The 17156-nt window shown below is 42.3% G+C and overlaps 2 protein-coding genes across 3 annotated transcripts in view; both read left to right on the top strand.

Annotated features, from left to right (window-relative positions):
* The window catches only part of SEH1L (SEH1 like nucleoporin), a 34140-nt gene extending 30654 nt beyond the window's left edge, over nt 1-3486 (top strand). Inside the window, exons 9-10 of one of the 2 annotated variants that reach the window (XM_066352251.1) lie at nt 2641-2718; nt 2774-3486. In XM_066352251.1, the coding sequence (XP_066208348.1) occupies nt 2641-2718; nt 2774-2903 (208 nt within the window). In that variant the 3' untranslated portion in view covers nt 2904-3486. Of the gene's footprint in view, nt 1-382; nt 1856-2640; nt 2719-2773 lie in introns of those variants that run through there. The other variant, XM_066352250.1, reaches the window with a different exon arrangement.
* A 5983-nt stretch (nt 3487-9469) lies between these two features.
* The window catches only part of CEP192 (centrosomal protein 192), a 149639-nt gene continuing 141952 nt past the window's right edge, over nt 9470-17156 (top strand). Inside the window, exon 1 of the mRNA XM_066352246.1 lies at nt 9470-9601. The gene's annotated coding sequence lies outside the window, so the exon portion shown is untranslated. The remainder of the gene's footprint in view (nt 9602-17156) is intronic.

Here is a 17156-nt window from a genome sequence, read left to right as displayed (position 1 = left end):
CTTAACTAACTGTCCTGTGGTTATCCTGTTGTCAGCTTAAATAAGAGAATTGTATTTAAAATTTTCTCAACTATTTTTATATTGTTATATTTTTATAAAGAAGTTGTGTTATTTGATTTTGAGGTTTAAGTATTTGCATGAAGACAATTAATTTCAAGTTAATATAGAACATACCAGATTTTAAAGATGATTCCATTAAGCAAACGATACTAGTGTTAATTTTTTAAAAAGCAAGATCTAGTTTTTGGTCCTTGCCTGCACTGCATATTTTCTTTTGTAAAGAGCTTTGAAGTTTTGATCTGTATTGTATTGTGTTGTTAACCACGTGTGTTAGATCTGTGATGCATTTTCCCTTCTCCATTTGTATTGTGTCCTTTAACAGAAAGCACAGCTGAGTACCAGCTAACCGGAGTAACTTTGCTGTTTTGCTGCTTGTTGCATGCACACAGGAATGGAAAGTGAGCTCCTTTTTCCCTTCCCCAGTGCCATCTGACCTCTCCCAAGATGCACCACCAGCAGCCTGCTTACTACTAAACGCAATCCAAAAGGCTTTTAAAAATACAGTATATATTATTATTTTTTTTGTATTAGCCAGTTTACTGACACTATTCAAAACTTTTGAAATATAAATGGAGAGACTTTTTGTTGAGTTATTATCTCCAAAACAATTTTTTGAAATGTTCCTAAAACTAGCATGGGCTTTAAAATGAAAAGGAATATTACCATTCTTACAAGTAGTTGGGAAGAGGGAAAGTATCACTCTATTCCATTTGGAGCATATAGCCTTATTTCTTTTGTTTTATAAAATACCTAAAATGATGAATTTTTATAATTTTAATTTGAAGATTGAATAAATACTTTTCATAAAGATTGTTTTGTGTGATAATTTAGCTTTTGTAGAATTGGTTTATATATGATATTTAGTACAACTCTGTTATTTCTTTTTAATATTTTAAAAATATTAGTTAAAAAGGGAAGAAGTAGTAGTAAAGTGAAAGTAAACAGTACAGTTTGTAGCCAAATTAAACATTTGGTATTTTTTTATTTATAATTTGGTAGTAAAATAAAAACACCTTTGTAAGTTTTTGATTAATAGTCACTAAAGGGATAAATGTTTCTAATATGTGTTTGTATATTTCTATGGTGTGATTTCATGGTAAGTTTCTTTTAAGTCAAAATAAAGAGAATTCCCCTGGCCAGTTTGCTCAGTTGTATACCATCATGTGGCGTGTGAATGTCCCAGGTTCGATTCCCTGTCAGGGTACACAGGAGAAGTGTGCCCATCTGCTTCTCCACCTGTTCCCCTCTCGCTTCTCTCTCTTCTCCTCCCCTCCTGCAGCCACTGCTTCATTACAGCGAGTTGGCTCTGGGCACTAAGGATGGCTCCATGGCCTCTGCCTCAGGCACTAAAAATGGCTCCTGTTGCAACGGAGCAAGGGCCCCAGATGAGCCAGAGCATCACTCCCTGGTGGGCTTCTGAGGTGGTCAGGGCGCATGCGGGAGTCTGTCTCTGTCTCTCCTCCTCTCACTAAATTTAAATAAATGAATGAATAAATAAATAAGAGAAACAGTTAAAGATTTTCTTAAATTATGCATGCACATTCACTTCCACAGAAATTCCACTATATCCTATAGTACTGTGACCTTGACGACAAAGCTATAAATTTTTGCTAAAATGCCTAAGTATTATAGCTAAGTTATAAAATTGCAGAATAAAAACAATAGGACATATTTTTTGAACCTTTTTAAGTTAATCAGAATTTTGAACTATTCTAAGGTTTTGCAGAAAAATATAAGAATATTCAAAGTTTGTATTTCTTTGAAAGTATGTTGCAATAGCTGGCCATACTTAAAGTATATTTGAATTGGTTTTCAATATCATGTTTGCATTAGAAAACTGTGTGCTGCTACTACAAATGAAACATTGCTTAAAATTTTAAAAAAGCTTAATAGATTGTAAATTTACAGGATACCATTAAGTGTTCCTGAGAAGCTAGAAAAAATTTTTTTTTTAAATTTATTGTTTACAGAGACAGAGTGAGTCAGAGAGAGGAATAGACAGGGACAGACAGACAGAAACGGAGAGAGATGAGAAGCATCAATTAGTTTTTCATTGCGCGTTGCAACACTTTAGTTGTTCATCGATTGCTCTCTCATACGTACCTTGACCGCGGGCCTTCAGTAGACTGAGTAACCCCTTGTTGGAGCCAGTGACCTTGGGTTCAAGCTGGTGAGCTTTTGCTCAAACCAGATAAGCCCGCGCTCAAGCTGGCGACCTCGGGGTCTCGAACCTGGGTCCTCTGCATCCCAGTCTGACGCTCTATCCACTGCGCCACCACCTGGTCAGGCTAGAAAATGTTTTAAATTATAAAGTTGTCTTGTAACATTCATGCTGATCATTTTTAAAAACATTTTAAGTTCAAAAATTTTTAGTTTTTTCTTTCAAGTTTCTATACTTAATTTGAATAAGGGTCTTGATTTTTGCTGTCATACTCCATTAGTTTTGGCATATACTAAAGCTTATTTTTTCCAGCATGTGTTTTATCCTCTTTGGTTCCTTTTATATTTACTACTTTTCTCTTTTCTTCTTTTTTTGTTTTTTTTTGTTTTTGTGTTTTGTTCCTGTCTTCATTGTTTCAGGTATTTTTTCCCCCTCCTGGATTCCCCACGGGCTGGATCCAGATGGTCCAGTTCTACCCAGCTTTTTCCTCCTCCTCCCCTTCTGCCACCACCCCCTCAACCTCTCCCTTCACCCCCTTCTCCTTCCCCTCCACCCTCCCCTTCCTCCTCGTCTGGTAGAGCACTCTTGTGAGGCTGACACTGTCACCCTCCAGTATCCTCACCCTTGCAGACTATCTTTGTCTTGGCCTCTTAATCCCTTACCTGAGAATGAAGGGGTTTAAAATACTGACTTAACACTTAAAGGCCTTATTTCAGTGCTTGTAGATGCTGTCATTCCTGGCTGCTTTTTGTTTTCCTTCATTTTTCTTTTGAGATTCTTCTAATTTAGGGTTTGTCTTGCATGTATTACAACCAGAACACAGTGTTTGGAACCTAAACATGTTTGCGATTCTGCATCAGAGGAACGTTTTATTCATTCGTTGATAACCTTTGATGGATTGAGATACAATAACATTTAACTGAGAGTTACACCCAGTAGCTGACTTGAAAGTGCCTGTTCTGTACATTTTATTTTGAACTGTTATCATTGTGTTAAGTTTCTTACGATTTATCGTACTGCTTAATGTGAAAGCATATTAAGTTCACTCTGCTTTGAGGCACATTAAGAAGTGTTTTTAATTTTATAGGCTAAACTTGAAACTGACCACTTTGTAAAATAAATCATTCCTGTGTATAAAGCAGCAAAACATAATATGGACTGTTTGGTCTGTTTGTTTTTTTTCTTGTTTTTTTTTTAACTAGATTTTACTACTTGCATACTTGTTTTTGCTGTTAAATGCTTTTGTAACTATTCTTTGAGTAGAATATTTAATAAAATACATTTTAAAATTTACAAATCTGTCACTTTATAAAAATAGTATGTGTTCTACTTGATAGTTAGTAAAGCTTGTATCTCTTTAAAATATTATATTGCTAAAAACATATAATCCAAATAACCAAAAATTAAGAGATGGGTGTGGCATTTATTTAAAAGGTAGAAAGTCAGTTTGGCATTTATGTACAAGGTAGAAAGTCAGTATAGCCCTGGCCAGATAGGTCATTTGGTAGAGCATCATTGCAAAGGTAGAGGTTGCCAGTTCGAACACTAGTCAGGGTACATACAGGAATAGATGAATGTTCCTGTTTCTCTCTCTTTCTACTCTCTTGCTAAAATCAGTAAATAAACGTTTAGTAAAACATTACGTAAACTAACATATAAAACTGAAAATTGTTGACTTTCAATCTAATGAGACATTTTCTTTTAATATTTTATGTATTTTATTTTTATTAATATTGGGGTGACATTAGTTAACAAAATTATGTAGGTTTTAGGGGTTTGATTATTTTTTAAATGATACTTATAAAATTTAAGAACTAATAAATTTAAAATTAATATATTGATATTAATTATGGGAAATGATTAAAACTATGGGACTAGTAATATTCTTTTTTATTCAGTTTTCTCAGGAATTGTCAAGGATCTAACTTTGTTCAGGACTAGAAAAAGATGTACTTTGTACAGCACTTTATTATTATTGTTTAAAATTTTTTTTTTTCATTTTTTATTTTTCCGAAGCTGGAAACTGGGAGGCAGTCAGACAGACTCCCACATGCGCCCGACCGGGATCCACCCAGCATGCCCACCAGGGGGTGATGCTCTGCCCCTCTAGGGCGTTGCTCTGTTGCATCCAGAGCCATTCTAGCGCCTGAGGCAGAGGCCACAGAGCCATCCCCAGCGCCCGGGCCATCTTTACTCCAGTGGAGCCTTGCTGCAGGAGGGGAAGAGAGGAACAGAGAGGAAGGAGAGGGTGAGGGGTGGAGAAGCAGATGGGCGCTTCTCCTGTGTGTCCTGGCCAGGAATCGAACCTGGGACTCCTGCACGCCAGGCCGACACTCTACCACTGAGCAAACCGGCCAGGGCCAGTATAGCACTTTAAATGTGTCTTTCAGTTAATCATTACACATAGATGAAATAATAGTTATAATAATATAATTTACAATCTAATTTTCAAAGACACCTTTTCTATTACTTGTGTCATACCCCTAAAGCAGTAGTCCCCAACCTTTTTTGGGCCAGGGACCAGTTTAATGTCAAAATGTTTTCATGGACCAGCTTTTTATGGTGGGATGGATAAATGTATCATGTGACCGAGACAAGCTTCAAGAGTGAGTCTTAGACGGATGTAACAGAGGGAATCTGGTCATTTTTTAAAAATAAAACATTGTTCAGACTTAAATGTAAATAAAATGTAAATAATGTAAGTTATTTATTCTTTCCCTGTGGACCAGTACCAAATGGCCCACAGACTGGTACGGGTTCGCGGCTCAGGGGTTGGGGACCACTGCATAAAATTAAAATTAATAAAATTTATTTTATTAGCTGTTTATCCCTTGCAATGTTGATCTCTAGGACAGTGGTGTTATATATAATACATGTGAATGTTTTATATTTTTAACATTTTTTTTATTAAAGATTTGTCTGTGAGCAAGGTGCAGCCATCAAAAGAGCTACATCTGGCTCGCGAGCCATAGTTTCCCGACCCCTGGCCTAGGAGGTAAAAGAGGACAAGGGTGTGTTCAGACAACCAGAATGAGAGAGTAAGGTTTATTTGAGGAGCTAGTGGGAGATTAATCTGTAATCATACCTTGTCACTTTGTAAAAGGCTCTGGATATTTGAAGCTGAAATGTTACCATTTAAAGCAGTTGATAAAGGGGAGATCTGGGAGACGTCTGCCTTAACTTGATAGGCGTCATTTCTATTGTAATTACCTAAAGACATTATTGGTGGTGTGGCTCCTGCAAGCTCTCCTCAATGTGTAAGGCAGTGGTTCTCAAATTTTTTGAAGTCAGGGTGCATTTAAAATCCTGCAAATGAAGACCCGGGTTCGATTCCCGGCCAGGGCACACAGGAGAAGCGCCCATCTACTTCTCCACCCCTCCCCCTCTCTTTCCTCTCTGTCTCTCTCTTCCCCTCCTGCAGCTGAGGCTCCATTGGAGCAAAGATGGCCCCGGCGCTGGGGATGGCTCTATGGCCTCTGCCTCAGGCGCTAGAGTGGCTCTGGTCGCACCAGAGCAACGCTCCGGATGGGCAGAGCATCGCCCCCTGGTGGGCAGAACGTCGCCCCCTGGTGGGCGTGCCGGGTGGATCCCGGTCTGGTGCATGCAGCAGTCTGTCTGACTGTCTCCCCGTTTCCAGCTTCAGAAAAATACAAAAAATAAATAAATAAATAAATAAAATCCTGCAAATAATTGTAGGCGCACTGTATACAAATTTCTGAGAGATATGTTATAATTAAATTATATATTAAAGAAAAAAAGTCCAAGCATGCTTTTATGGTAATTAAATGAAATAAATACGACAAAATTAAATTTATTCTGACATTAGGAAACATTTTTGTTACATTTTTTGAGTTATGCTTTTTAGAATTCGTAAAAAGGGTTAAAAAATAAAAGAACAAAAATGTTATCTTTTTATATATATAGATACATTCTTAGTAAGATTTAGTAAATTCAGCAGGTCCTGGTGCGAATGTATTTTTTCAATCTTGTGTTTATTAGAAACATGAGTCTGATGTGTCCTAGTGATTTTTTTCAATGTTTGGGCATATATTTGAAAGGCAAACTCATTTTCTCATCAATACATTGAAGAATTTCTCTTTTTACTTTTAATTGTGTTCAGGGTAGGAAATCCCAATTCACATAAATAGGATGTTGAAAATTATAGTAGAATGTTCAAAGCTTTTTTAGATACTGCTACATATTCTTTTATAGAAATCCAAAAGGCTTCAAGAGACAATTCCTTATGTTTAATCATCAATCCAAAACCCCCACCATATATATCATCTTAACTTTACACCAAACAAAGGATAGATGGCTTTAGGCCACCCCTGTGTTTTTGTCGTTCTACCCCCGCCAGGGTCGCGACCCACTGATTTAGGTGGTCATCTGCCGGGCTGACTCCTAAGGTGGGGGTCAGCAACCGGTTCTGTAACCAGTTAAATAGGGGATTTGAGGGTGGGGGCTGGAAGTCCTTACAGAAAAAAGGATTAACCATAAGTAAGCTAGGGGACCTTCCACACCCAGGTGAGTCATTTGGATGTCTGGGGGGGAGATGATCTGGAATATCCAGTTTTTTAGTGTCCCTTCCTCTACTTAAAGGAGGAGGGGGTCATGGCCGCCACCTGCAACCCTATCAGCCTATATAGTTTGAGCAGGTATCATTTGTGGCCTGAGGAGATTAGGAAAATGTAGAGGGAGTTAATCAGGGATGAATTGTGTCTATTTCACCCCTTTCCACACCAGGCCAACCTTACTCCATCACTAAGAGCCCATTAGGCCCTGGCCGGTTGGCTCAGCGGTAGAGCGTCGGCCTGGCGTGCGGGGGACCCGGGTTTGATTCCCGGCCAGGGCACATAGGAGAAGCGCCCATTTGCTTCTCCACCCCCACCCCCTTCTTCCTCTCTGTCTCTCTCTTCCCCTCCCACAGCCAAGGCTCCATTGGAGCAAAGATGGCCCGGGCGCTGGGGATGGCTCCTTGGCCTCTGCCCCAGGAGCTAGAGTGGCTCTGGTTGCGGCAGAGCGACGCCCGGGAGGGGCAGAACATCGCCCCCTGGTGGGCAGAGCGTCGCCCCTGGTGGTCGTGCCGGGTGGATCCCGGTCGGGCGCATGCGGGAGTCTGTCTGACTGTCTCTCCCCGTTTCCAGCTTCAGAAAAATACCAAAAAAAAAAAAAAAAAAAAAAAAAAAGGCCATTAGATGTAGTGAACTATCATGAAGTTTGGAATCCGAGGAATGATTTCCTAATTGGAGGTTTGTCCCAGTAGACAAGCTCTACGACGATCAGGTGTTCCGGATTCGACTTCCCAGTCCAGTGGGACACTCCTGCTTAGCAGGGCTAGCAGCTTCTTCCAGACTACTTTTGAGGCAGCTATGAGGATTCTACTTATCAGTACGACACCAACTGCCACAGGAGGAAAGATACGACCACACACGTTAGTTGCAAGAATCACACAGGCAGTTTATTACTCACAAATCCTTTTGGAGTACCTGGGTACAGGTTAAGGGGGCCCCCGTCAGCATGCTCCTCTCAGCTATTTTTGGTCAGAGTGGTGTGGAGACAGTCCACGTGAACTTTGGAGTTTGGGTGACAGCCGCAGCAGGGGGCCCCCTTAGCTTTAGTACTTTGGCCTATGCCTTCTAACAGGTGTCAATCTACAGGATTATCACCTCAAACCACCTTTTTGGGAGCTCCTTGCATGAAGCCCCCCCCCCCCCCCACCCCCCGTAACGGGGAGGCAGTCAGACAGACTCCTGCATGCATCGGACCAGGATCCACCGGGCACGCCCACCAGGGGGCGACGCTCTGTTGCAACCAGAGCCATTCTAGAGCCTGAGGCAGAGGCCATGGAGCCATCCTCAGCGCCTGGGCCATCTTTGCTCCAATGGAGCCTAGGCTGTAGGAGGGGAAGAGAGAGACAGAGAGGAAGGAGAGGGGGAGGGGTGGAGAAGCAGATGGGCGCTTATCCTGTGTGCCCTGGCCGGGAATCGAACCGGGACTCCTGCATGCCAGGCCGACGCTCTACCACTGAGCCAACCGGCCAGGGCCAGGAAGCCCTGAAGCCCTTTTTATGCTAATCTACTGAAATGTTACATCAAGCCACTTTTAAGGTGTTTGTAGGGAACCTTCTTGTTATGTTAACTTACAGAGTTATGGCATCATGCCACTTCTTATCTATGTATAACTTCACACACACACACACACACACTTAACGGCCCTGCTGGAAAGTCAGGGTCTGTTTATCATATTTGTACACACTGTATTAATTCCTATCCAAATGGCATAACTTTAATTTCCTTAATTGATTTTAATATATCTTAATTGCTTTTATATATCTTCCATATTTTTCTATATTTCTATATATTTAATTACTATAACCTTATATTACTGCAACAGGTTTTTAACTGTGGCTAAAGTAAGGCAAACCATGACATTTCTGCATCTGCCAAATGGGGATGGGTAGACGAGGTCTGCATCTGCTCTAGTAAGCACAAAGAAGGGACAATATTGAACTTGGGTAGTACCAAAGTGATTTTGTTGCAGAATATCTCACCTGAGGGAAGACCAAGCGGCACTCGGGGTGGCAGAGAGAACCAGTTTATTACGCTAGCAGGACCAGACAGGTTAATACCCAAAGATCTGAACCCCGAGCTTACAGAATTTGGGGTTTATCTATAGATTCTTTGCAGGGTCCTGAGTAAACAGGTTAATGGTCATAAATTATGGAGATGGTTTGGTCCACAAGCAGGAAGCAGGGGTATCCATAAGTAGGAAGCAAGAGGTAACCGTAAGCTAGAAGCAGGGGTACAGAAGCTAAAAAAAGGAAACAAGGAGCATAAAAACATCTTGCAAAGCAGTTATTGAACTTGCTGTCAGTGAGGAGTTAAAATTTTCCATAGCAATTTGTTCACCAGAAGTATTTCTGCGTAAAAGGCGGGTGACGGTGTTTTGGCGTCCCAAACTGAATTAGATACGCATCACTATCAAGTCGTCCAAGGCTCTCAACACCGCGCTCTGGTTTGAGTTCCGGCAGGGGGGCCCCCTTCCGCGGGTCTCAGGCAGTGCTAAGCTCCTCCTCCGGCGCTGTAGAGCTGCTGCTTCCCGGCTTCAAATCCAGGGCGCGCCCTGCCCGCCCAATCATCGGGCTCGTGCCCGCCCCGTCCCTTGGCGTCCTCCAATCCAAAGCCGCCCCTGAGTTCCCGGCCTTCCACTCGTGCCGCGAACAGACGTAAATCCGAGGGGCGCGCGGTACGGCCCGCTTGGCCGGCTCGGGTGGCCCAGGTGCGGAGGGTATGCGCACGCGCGTTTATAGGGCCACCAGGACCACTCTTCCTCGAGCCTTCCGCCGAGATCTGGCCTCCCGAAGCAGGAATCGCGGGCTCGGTGAGAAGGAACCTCCCGTTTTTTGCCGTGTGGTTCGGCGAAAGGCAGGCAGAGCCACTGGCGGCAGGCGTCTGGCGGCGGGACGGCGAGTCAGTGACGGTTAGGCAGGGGGCGGGACGGGGTGGGGGCTTGGGGCTGTGGGCCGCCGCGCTCCGTTCAGCTCTTGCACCGGCAGAACCGCCACAGTGCATTCGGCTCAGTGAGTTTAATCGGCTGCCTCCGTCTCTGAGGCTCTTAGCCAAGCCTAAGAGAGCGGCTTTGAAAGAAACGGGCTTTGATTTGGGGGGGGATCTTGTTTTTTGTCTTCTTTACACCTGGTGACTTCCAGCTCGTGAGCGACACACCCGTTCTGCACTTGCTCTGGAGTCGGATTGCACAGCGCGCTGCCGACCCGCGGCTCTGGCTTCGCGTGCGTCGCGATTTTGTGCCTTCGTTTTGTTTAAAACGGACCGGGAAGTCACGTTAACTAAATGCGAAGGGGTCTGCACTGCCACCCGTTATTCACTTTTGTTGTGGTTTCTGCTCCGCGCCATTCACATTTACCTCTTACCTTTCTTGTATCTGATTTCTTTATTTTAAAAAACGTAAAATAAGACAATGTTTAATATCAGTCTACTTTTGCTTTTCTCTTAATTTCAGACTTTGTCTAGTAAAACATGAGGTCCCTTTCGAGGCATTTGCTTGGAGGACAGTTGTTACGACAGTATTAACATTTGCTGTTGCCATTTTGAGGTTGAGTGGAGTATTTACTGCTCCAAGATCAGCTTTTTCTCTGAATTTCAGTTTTGTGGGCACAGTTTGCAAAAAGTAATATAATAAAATATAAATTAATATAGTAAATACCGACCTAATTATAAGATATCTTAAATGCCAAAAGTGAATGAATACTGAGAAAGTTTGACTATGTCTTTTTTCCACAGCATATACTTATAAATGTGTTTAATTATACACATAGCCATGCACTTGTGGGCCACAGTAAATGATATTTTATAAATTCAGAAATACAATTAAAGCAATGAAATGCAGAATTTTGAGGTTCAAGGAAATAGGAGAAACGGCAAAGATGGTGTAGGGCCAGTGGCCTGTGCCAGGGCCAGTGACCGGTTCTCATTGGATTTGGGCAGATGGTAAAGGAACTGTGGAGCCAGAAAACGGTGGACAGTTCTGTTCAAGTTTCCTAACAGGGGAAAAGCAAACATGCACGATAGGCCGCTTCCCTTTCTCTCAGGGCTCCCAAGCCCTTCAGCACTCCAGACTTACCCAGACTCACAGGCTGCCCCCGCCAGCCTCAGCACTCCCCAGCCAAAGAGGCAGGACAAATACCCCCTCCGTGGCAAATAGAGCAAACAGTCCTCCCTACCCATGGAGGCAGGCAATTGCAATTTGCAACCTGCCACCCTAAGGGCAATTACTTGCAGCTTCCATAGATGATACACACATGGTGCTGCCCCAGAACAAGCGAGCAAACCTAAAAGCATTTGTAAAGAACTTGTTTGCCCAATAGATGGCTACTTAGTTCAAGTAGTCAAAGGAAAGATAACGTGATACTGACTTCATATCAGGTGATGGTGGAGGGTGGGTAATGCAGTACACAGGGAAGTTAGGGAAGTTTCCCTTCTAGGAAAGCTTTAGGAATATGTGTGTCTAGGGATGCTGTAGAACCACTGTACTCCTTTCTGGAAATGAGAGACTAGGTTTTAGATTACATCTTGAGGAATCTGTGGGTTGTGTTACCCTTGCCCAGGTAGCAAACCTCTGTCCATGCACTTAACATTGTATTATAATGTTGTAAGGTACCAAAAAGCTGAAAAATTAATATTGATATTCTAGGACAGGTCTTGGGAACCTATGGCTCGTGAGCCAGATGTGGCTGTTTTGATGGCTGCATCTGTCTTGCAGACAAATCTTTAATAAAAAAAAATAACGTTGGCCTGAGCTGTGTGGTGGCGCAGTGGATAAAGCGTCGACCTGGAAATGCTGAGGTCGCCAGTTCGAAACCCTGAGCTTGCCTGGTCAAGGCACATACGGGAGTTGATGCTTCCAGCTCCTCCCTTCCTTCTCTCTCTCTGTCTCTCCTCTCTCTCTCTCTCTCTCTCTCTCTCTCTCCCTCTCTCCCTCTCTCTCTCTCTCCCTCTCCCTCTCTCTCCCTCTCCTCTCTAAAAGGAATAAATAAAAAAGAAAAAAAATAACGTTAAAAATATAAAACATTTTCATGTATTACAATCCATTCATTTCCTACCACTCATGTTCATGGTTGCTGGTGGCTGGAGCCAATCACAGCTGTCCTCCGGGACAACACCAAATTTTTATTGGATAATGCGTAAGGTACATGGATTGTTGTATGGCTCTCACAGAATTACATTTTAAAATATGTGGCGTTCATGGCTCTCTCAGCCAAAAGAGTTCCCTACCCCTGTGACAGACTGTGGGGCTACATTTGACTTAATGATAGGGGATCATCTCTCTTAGAATGTGACATTTAAATTGAGGTGAATGTCAGCTAGGGATTAGCGTCCAGAGATCTAGAAGAGTATTATAGGCTCCATCCAAGGTAAGCACGGGCTTGGGTATTAAAGGAATAGGAAAGTCTAGTATATGGTGAGGGAGCCTAGCGGAGTAGAAGGTGGCTCACTGAAATTTGCAGTAGGAGTATGTTACCTGATTTATATTTAATGGTTCCTTTGATTGCTGAGTGGGGAATTAATTGTAGCTGGCAAGAATAGCATGTGGACTGGCTAGGAGGCTTTTCAGTAGGGTAGGGTGGGAGTAGCAGAGACAGAAAGATGCAGATTGTTTAAGGGTGTGTTTTGGATATGTTTTGCCCTTAGGAATGGGCTCCACCAGTAGGTATGTTTTGTTTGGCAATAGTATTTTTACTGAATTTATTAAAAAATATTTGCATCTCACTTTAAAAATAATTTATTAATGGATTTTTAGATAGAGAGGAAGGTAGTAGGGGTGGGGGAGAGAAGCATCAATTCGTTTGTTGTTTGACTTATTTATGCATTCCTTGGTTTAATTTCTGTATGTGCCCTTTTATTGAATTTAAGTGGGTTAAGGTGGGACCTGTATTTTCCAGTTGATCTGAGTTCTTAGAGTCCTTTTAACTTGGCAATATTTATGCCTGAAGGCATTCGAGTTTGAGATCCCTAGTGTTTAGGATATACATTACAGCAGTGGTCCCCAACCTTTTTTTGGGCCACGGACCGGTTTAATGTCAGAAAATATTTTCACAGACCGGCCTTTAGGGTGGGACGGATAAATGTATCACGTGACCGAGACAAGCGTCAAGAGTGAGTCTTAGACGGATGTAACAGAGGGAATCTGATCATTTTTTAAAAATAAAACATCGTTCAGACTTAAATATAAATAAAACGGAAATAATGTAAGTCATTTATTCTTTCTCTGTGGACCGGTACCGATCCGCGGCCGGGGGGTTGGGGACTACTGCGTTTCAGGACATTATGGGGCAGCTGTGTTAGGCTTGCTTGTGGGGTTACCAGCTGCAAATACTTTGCCTGATTAGTACATTAGCATGTGGCAGAGGCACATATGCATAGTCTTTATAAGGTATAGCTGCTTACCCTCAAGAGAGATGAGAGATTGGGGACTGCAGATGCATGGATTGCCTGCCCGCCACTGTGAGGGGTCATTTCGCCATTTGTTTGCCTGAGAGGCGATTTCCCCTGCCTGTGTGCTTGTCTGCCGTTGTGAGACTTTGTTAAATGGAATGGCCCAACACTTTTCCAGCTCTGCAGTTTTTCTATTGTCTGCCCGAATCCAGTGTGAATCTGCCTGGCCATGGCCTCGGCCACTGGCATTACAGACATAAAATCTGAGATCATAATCCTGGGTATCCCAAACATAAAGGAAGCGGTGTAGCAGTAGTAATTTTAGATTTTTCTAAGACTTAGCTATGAAGGGAAGGTAAGAGTTGGTAGCAGGAAGTGTAAATAAAGGATGGGAGAATTTTGAGCATATTTATAGTAATCAAGAAGAGGAAATAGAAATATTGCAGGGAGGAATATGCTGGGGCATGATCTGAAAGGAGGTTACTTATATGACGGTTGGTGGTAAATTTTCTGTGTATTGATATAGATTGAAAACATTCGCCTGACCTGTGGTGGCGCAGTGGATAAAGCGTCGACCTGGAAATGCTGAGGTCGCTGGTTCGAAACCCTGGGCTTGCCTGGTCAAGGCACATATGGGAGTTGATGCTTCCTGCTCCTCCCCCCCTTCTCTCTCTATCTCTCTCCTCTCTCTCTCTCTCTCTCTCTCTCTCTCTCCTTTCTAAAATGAATAAATAAAAATGAAAATTAAAAAAAAAAAAAAATTTAAAAAAAAAAAAAAAAAAAAGAAAACATTCATTTAATAACTTTATTGAGAGGCTACTATGTGCAAGGCACTACTCTGGATAGGAATTCAACCGTAAAGCAGGCTGACTCCCTGCTTTCATGGGGCTTACATTCTAATATGGGGGAAATAAACAGGTAAATTATACAAGGTGGGGCAAAAGTATGTTTACAGTTGTGAGTATGCAAAACAGTTTATTCTTGTATTATTAGATATTGTATTATTTTCCATATGAACAACTGTAACCATTCTTTTGAATAGCATGCCAGCTAATGCTGAATACTTCAGAATAAATGAGAACAGGGCAGGGAGATAAGATAAGCCATCTTAGACTATATAGGTATTTTTTAAAAATGTTTATTTTATTGATTTTAGAGAGAGAGGAAGGAAGAGAGTGAGAGAGAGACAGAAACATCAGTCTGTTCCTGTATGTGCCCTGACCAGGGATCGAACCGGCAACCTCTGTGCTTTGGGATGATGTTCTAACCAACTGAGTTATCTGGCCAGGGCTATATAGGTATTTGAGGGAAGACCTGACAGTTAAGTAGACATTTACACAAAGACGTGAAGGAAGTGAAGGAGCAAGATGTGAGACGATCTTGGGTATCATTGTGCTGGACAGAGGTAAGAGCAAAGGTAAAGGCTCTGAGGCAGGTGCCTTAGTGTGTTTTGGTGACAAGAGGGAGGTTAGGGTGGTTGGAAGGGAGAAAAGTAATTAGGAGACAAGGTCAGAGATGATTCAGTCCATGTTGGTCATTATAAGGACTAGCATTACTCTAGTTAGTTTGGAAACCAGTGGAGGGTTTTGAGCCTCAGGAGTGACTATTTGACTTACCTTACAGGGATGCCTTTTTAGTGTGTGTGGAGAATAGACTGGGGGAGGAAGGGTGGAGGCATGGAGACAGGCTATTAAAATGAGCATCTACGTAGGAGGTGATGCTGGCTTGACCAAGGTGGCAGCAGTGGAAATAGTGAGAAATGGCAGATTCTGGTTATATTGTTAGAGTATAGCCATTGTCATTTATTTAGGGATTGTATATAGGGGGCATGTGAGTGGGAGAGGAGTCAGTAACGATTAAAGTTTTTGGGCTGAGCAACTAGAGAATGGAGTTGCCATTTTCTCTGTGGTGAAGATTGAAGAGCAGGCTTTTCTTGAGGGGGTTAGAATGAAATGGAATCAAGATCTAGGTTTAGGTACCTGTTAAATAGATAGCTAAGTGAAAATGCGAAGTAGGGAATTGAGAATCTGAGAATAAGGGGAGAGGCCCAGGTTGGAGATATAATTGCATATGGCATTTAAAACTTTGAAACTGAGGGCAGTCACCAGAGAGTGGGTAGATGGAAGAGATTCAGGAGCAAGCCTCCACTGTGTAGACGTCCAGGAGATAAGGAGGATCCAGCCAAAGGAAAAGAAGCATCCGGTGAAGTTGGAGAGTCCAGTAAAGAATCAAGTGAAGAAAGTATTTCTACAAGGAAGAAGTACGAATCCCAAACTGTTAGGTTAAAGAAGTTGAGGGCTGAAAATTGACCATGGGAGTATGGGCTTTGGCAACATGGATATTAGTGGTGATGTGGACAAGCATTTTGGTGAATTGGTGGGATAAAAGCCAGCTTGGAGTGGGTTCAGAAGATGATGAGAGTGGAACCACATGACCAGTAGTGATTCTTTTTTGGAGGAATATGAGGTGAAGGGAGCATAGATAATGTTTAAGAGAAGAGCCAATTGTTAAGTGATTGTCATTGCATTAGTGAGGGGGTTTTGGATCAAATGCACAGTGGAGAGGTGGGCTTCTGACAGGAGCACGGGCACTTCATCCATAATCAGATAAGTTTTAGAGCTCTTTAATGGTCTTAAAACCTTTTCTACTTTGTGATTAAATTAGTATGTACTACCAAAAATAGATACTTAAGTGCATTTGTCATTGACCCTAGCTCAGTCCTTCATGTTTGTCCATCTTACCAATTGCAGTAGCTCTTTGAATACCCTTTCAGATCTGAACGCCTCACCCTTCCTTTACTGTAGGTTGAGATCAGTTCTTGACTCGGTTGCAGATTACAGGCCAGACTTCCTAACACTTACACCACTTAAGGCTTTTAGGATCTGGCTGTATGGTTTCATTTACCATGTTATTTCATACATGCTTTGCCAAGATACACAGATGGACTTGCTATTGCCACCACACACAATTAGTATGTAGAGTGTTTGAGAGTCAGGCCCAGGTTTGAATCATACTAATTGTACAATCTTGGGTAAATTTTAGTTAAATTTAGTGTCTGAGCCTGACACTAAACTGGCTCATTGGGTAAAGTGTCGGCCTGGAATGCTGAGGTCGCCGGTTCAAAACCTGGGCCTGCCTGGTCAAGGCACATATGGGAGTTGATGCTTCCTGCCCCTCCCCACCTTCTCTCTCTCTCTCTCTCTCTTTCACTTTCTCCTCACTAAAATAAATAAAAATTAAAAAAAAATTAGTGTCTGAATTTGTTTCTTTATTTGTAAAATGAGGAAAGATGAGTTATGGTAGTGATAAAACTTTTTTTTCCCTTTGTGACAGAGAGAGGGACAGACAGATGGACAGACAGACAGGAAGGGAGAGATATGAAAAGCAGTTTTTCGTTGTGGCATCTTAGTTGTTCATTGATTGCTTTCTCCTATGTGCCTTGACTGAGGGACTACAGCAGACCCAGTGACCTCTTGCTCAAGCCAGTAACTTTTGGGCTCCAGCTGGTGAGCCTTCCTCAAACTAGATGAGCCTGTGCTCAAGTTGGCAGCCTTGGGGTTTTGAATCTGGGTCCTCCACATCCCAGCCCGACACTCTGTCCACTGTGCCACCACCTGGTCAGGTGGTATGTGATAAATCTTAATCTTCTTCCACCTTTACTCATGTTTATTTGTTGTCATTAAAGGCCCCCTCATCTTCAAGGTAGAATTCCAGTGTCCTCTCATTTTTTGAGCCTTTCCTAATGTAATGATTTTCTTTACTGAATTCCACACAACCCTTACATGAAAAGCACTGAAATATCTTTGAGATCGAGTAACATCTCCTGAGTACTGGGATCAGTGTCATTTGAAGCATTGGTGAATATGGCCTGGAGGTTCTCTATCAGTAGTACAGATTCTTTGCCATTGATTTCCAGACTTAGTCCTTTGTAAACCACTTTTACCATTTGCCATGTATACTTTAACTTGAAATTTTTTTTTAGT

The sequence above is a fragment of the Saccopteryx leptura genome, chromosome 11, assembly GCF_036850995.1.
Source record: "Saccopteryx leptura isolate mSacLep1 chromosome 11, mSacLep1_pri_phased_curated, whole genome shotgun sequence".
Lineage (NCBI taxonomy): Eukaryota > Metazoa > Chordata > Mammalia > Chiroptera > Emballonuridae > Saccopteryx > Saccopteryx leptura.
Note: the sequence above shows the minus strand (reverse complement) of the source record. Positions and strands in the feature narration are given on the sequence as shown.